The following is a 3,550-nucleotide window of genomic DNA, read 5'->3' as shown; positions in this document are numbered from 1 at the left end:
AAGTCGGTTTAAAATAAATAAATAAATATACATATGTAAGTACTTAAAAAATTAAATACATATTCATAATGGAATACGTACGTAAATAATATAATTTGGATATGTATGCAAACTTAATGATGTATGCGCACTTCTGCACGGTCGTGAGAACAGTCGGGTATACGTAACCGGAACACAGGGTGCAAAGTTGTAGATCATTTCATTAACAAGTAATTTTTAGCAAAAAAAAACCGACTTAAAAAAAATATATATATATCTATATATTTTATGATCCAATGATCGGATCTAAACCAAATTAGTATGGGACCACCTCTGAGACACTACCTTTCCGTTGCAAAAATAATTATTGAAATCGGTTGACGTGGTGCAAAGTTATGCGGTAACATACATAAAAAAAAAAAATATTCCGACGAACTGATAACCTCCTCCTTTTTTGGAAGTCGGTTAAAAAAAGGTGTAAGCGCCAAAAAATTATTATTAAAACGGATATGCCTTCATTTGATAGGTTTTATACCTGTACCGTTAATCCAATTACTGCTATTAGTAACTTAGTTATATCTAGGGCTAGGAATCTCAAACAAGTGCAAGTTTTTATTGGGCATCTTTAAGAGGAAATGGTTGTTATCTTTACGAATCATGAAATTTCCTATAATATGCATGGCATTCAGTCGGTTGTGGATATTTTTTGGATATTTTGTAAAAAATTCCGGTTTTTGCATATGTATTGCGCATATTTCAGTATATTTTACAATAAATTTATGTAGGTTTTGCATATTTTTGCTTTGTTTGACTCAAAACGATTAACTTCAGTGCAACATCTGTTGAAAAAAAAAATACGTATAACTTTTCCCAAATATTAATCGGAACGACTGTATGTTTCTATTTGCACAACATTGTAATTCTCTGCTTGATTATAGGCTAATTTTATAAATAAATATGTATTATCTTTTAAAATGAATTGTTTTCGTTCTTTTCTTGTTAAAATTACATGTATTATTTACTTTTGTACCGCCAATAAAATATTAGGAAAATATTTTTAATTGGATATTTTACTTTATAGCCCATATTTTTAAATTTCAAGTTCACATATTTTCGATTTTTTAGTGCATGAAATTCTTAGCCCCAGTTATAGCTATAGAAATTATTCATTTTTGTGTATGAATTAACAAATTCTTTGAATGATCAATAGAAAAACTTTAATACATACCAAATTTCATTAAATGTTTTATCATGCTGAACAAGCCGTAATACTGTATCCAATCTATCGGAAACTTTTGCGATTTTGCTTACCGGTTCGTTCGTTGGTATATCGGTTTTATCATCAATGTGCCAAAATAACTTTAAATTATGCATAAACCGTATAATTTCTGCTAAATTTAAAACTAATTCTACATACCACATATACAACAACACTAGCCATTTCAACGAAGTGATCCATACAATTTTCCAGGCCAGGTTGATTTGGACGTTGTAATCCCATTTTGCGTTCTCGGATTTCCAAATCTATTATTGACTTCAGTTTGTTTAAAGTTTTTGGCCAACTTTCTTTTAATGAAATTTGCATTGTTTTAAAATTGCCAGTATTAATATGCGGATATATGGCATGTATAGAGGAGTACATTGAAAGATAATATATTTCCTATAAGACAATTGCATTTAAAGGTTTTTAATAATTTTCAAAAGTTATAATAGAGCGAGATACTAACTTTTACTTCTGCTTTCAGTTTTAGATTATAAACATCACACAAAACTGGTACAATATCTTGCAACGATTCACACACTGTATGATGGTAATCAATGGATAGCTGAGGAGAGAACAAGAATTTGAGAGCGCTTAAAAAAACGTTTATAGTTTCAGGTTTACCTGGGATATGAAAAAATAGTACAGTTTTATAACATCCGTTTTCTTCCGGTCATCATTTGCTCTTCTTGCAAAGGGCAAAATTTCCGGCAAATAGTCTATAATTTCGTCTTGAATATGAACATACTGAACAGCCAGTTCAATAGTTTTAACAATGCAGCTCAAAATCTCAAACTGCAAAATCTCATCACCCGGAATAGTTAACTCAAACAAGTTCGAAAGTATATCTGCGAAAGATAAGCAAGTGGATTGGGTAATGTTGTAAGTACATAATATGTACAAATTTATATGAATAAAATTGAGTTACATACTACTATATTCATCCACTTTTAATTCACGAACGTATAAAGGGCATTTATAAATTCCTCGTTCAAGAATCTGAATAAACAAGCTACCAAAAATTTTCACAGCGCTTGTTGTGCCAAAGCCATTACAAAATGCATGGTAAATTGCAGACTTCGTCAAGATGTTATTTGAATCTACAAATTATAAACCAATGATTAGCTTCTGAGGATGAAATCAAACAGACCTTACTTTCCAAATTGTAATCGATTAATTTATTTATAACTGAACGGTAAACGTGATTTTTATTTAGCAGGGCTTGTATACTCTTTTGATCCTTCAACTCCACGACTTTGGCTGCATGCTGTACAAGTATTTTTGTGATTTAAATTTATGATGAAAACTCAAATCCATACCTTAAGCACCGAATCAACAACACTAGAGAATACCTCATTCCAAGTTATATCTTCTGTATGTTTACCACGAGCCCGCTGAATCAGCTCGTCCTTGGAACTCACCAGTATAGTCTCCAAACGCTCGGCCGCCTTGTTTCGTGTTGGAGGCTTATCAGAACGGAGCTCAGCACACAATGTTGCAATTTGTTGCATTTGGGAGGACATATTGATTAAAGCAACTACCAATCATAATAACACAAATCCGGTGCAAATATTACAAGATCGCAGTATATTTTGCAAAGAAAATTGCTCAACTGAGATGCCCGCCCGTTCAAATTTAATACATTCGCGAGGGATGCCAAGTGCTTTGGAATTAAATGTTTCTAAACAGTGCCAGATCGGAAAATTAATCGTTACTGAATTGCCGCATATTCCGATTGCAAGAATGAGAGCTAGGAATGTTCCAAGAATGACAGAATACAAGATTGCGCCGCCCTGGGCGTTGACATTTGTGTACCACAAGTAAACAAAGAATAGAGCGAAAAGAAGAACGAGTTGAAACTGCCAAAGCAGTTCACTTTACTGCGAAAAACGTGTTTTAATTTTGCTAAATGCGAAAATATTGCATTTTTCACCTAATCTATTAGAGAACAGTGAACATTGTAGTGCACTCCATTGCTTTGCAATTGAGGCTGCTTCAGCAAACGTTTTAGTGCACTCCATTGCTTTGCAATTAAGGCTGCTGCAGAAAACTGCGGCAGCATCTCAGCGGGATTGATTGGTTAACTTGCTAATGGAGGCTGCTTGGAGCAGAAGCAAAATCATTGTGAGGAAATGCTGTTAATTGCACATTGGCGCGATTCTGTCGTTGCGAATCCGCAAGCCCAAAAATTACAACAATGCTACCCATACATTTTAATGCGCTAGCGCACACTTGCACGATTCCGTCGCTGCGAATTTTTCGAACGCGGCTTTGCAGCGTTTTGAAGGCGTCAAAGAAGAAGAAGAAAGG

General features: G+C 33.8%; 1 protein-coding gene across 1 annotated transcript in view; it reads right to left on the bottom strand.

The window, feature by feature from the left end:
* The window catches only part of LOC118734311 (serine/threonine-protein kinase ATM-like), a 7,301-nt gene extending 4,377 nt beyond the window's left edge, over positions 1-2,924 (bottom strand). The window contains exons 1-7 of the mRNA XM_036464033.1: positions 2,560-2,924; positions 2,396-2,507; positions 2,173-2,340; positions 1,865-2,088; positions 1,707-1,805; positions 1,397-1,639; positions 1,208-1,338 (exon numbers count right to left, since the gene is read on the bottom strand). Coding sequence (XP_036319926.1) covers positions 1,208-1,338; positions 1,397-1,639; positions 1,707-1,805; positions 1,865-2,088; positions 2,173-2,340; positions 2,396-2,507; positions 2,560-2,763 — 1,181 coding nt within the window. The 5' untranslated portion in view covers positions 2,764-2,924. The remainder of the gene's footprint in view (positions 1-1,207; positions 1,339-1,396; positions 1,640-1,706; positions 1,806-1,864; positions 2,089-2,172; positions 2,341-2,395; positions 2,508-2,559) is intronic.
* Positions 2,925-3,550: the final 626 nt, after the last annotated feature.

Source organism: Rhagoletis pomonella, unplaced genomic scaffold (genome assembly GCF_013731165.1).
Source record: "Rhagoletis pomonella isolate Grant_MI unplaced genomic scaffold, Rhpom_1.0 Rhpom_scaffold_00002, whole genome shotgun sequence".
Lineage (NCBI taxonomy): Eukaryota > Metazoa > Arthropoda > Insecta > Diptera > Tephritidae > Rhagoletis > Rhagoletis pomonella.
This window is presented reverse-complemented; position numbering and strand designations above follow the sequence as displayed.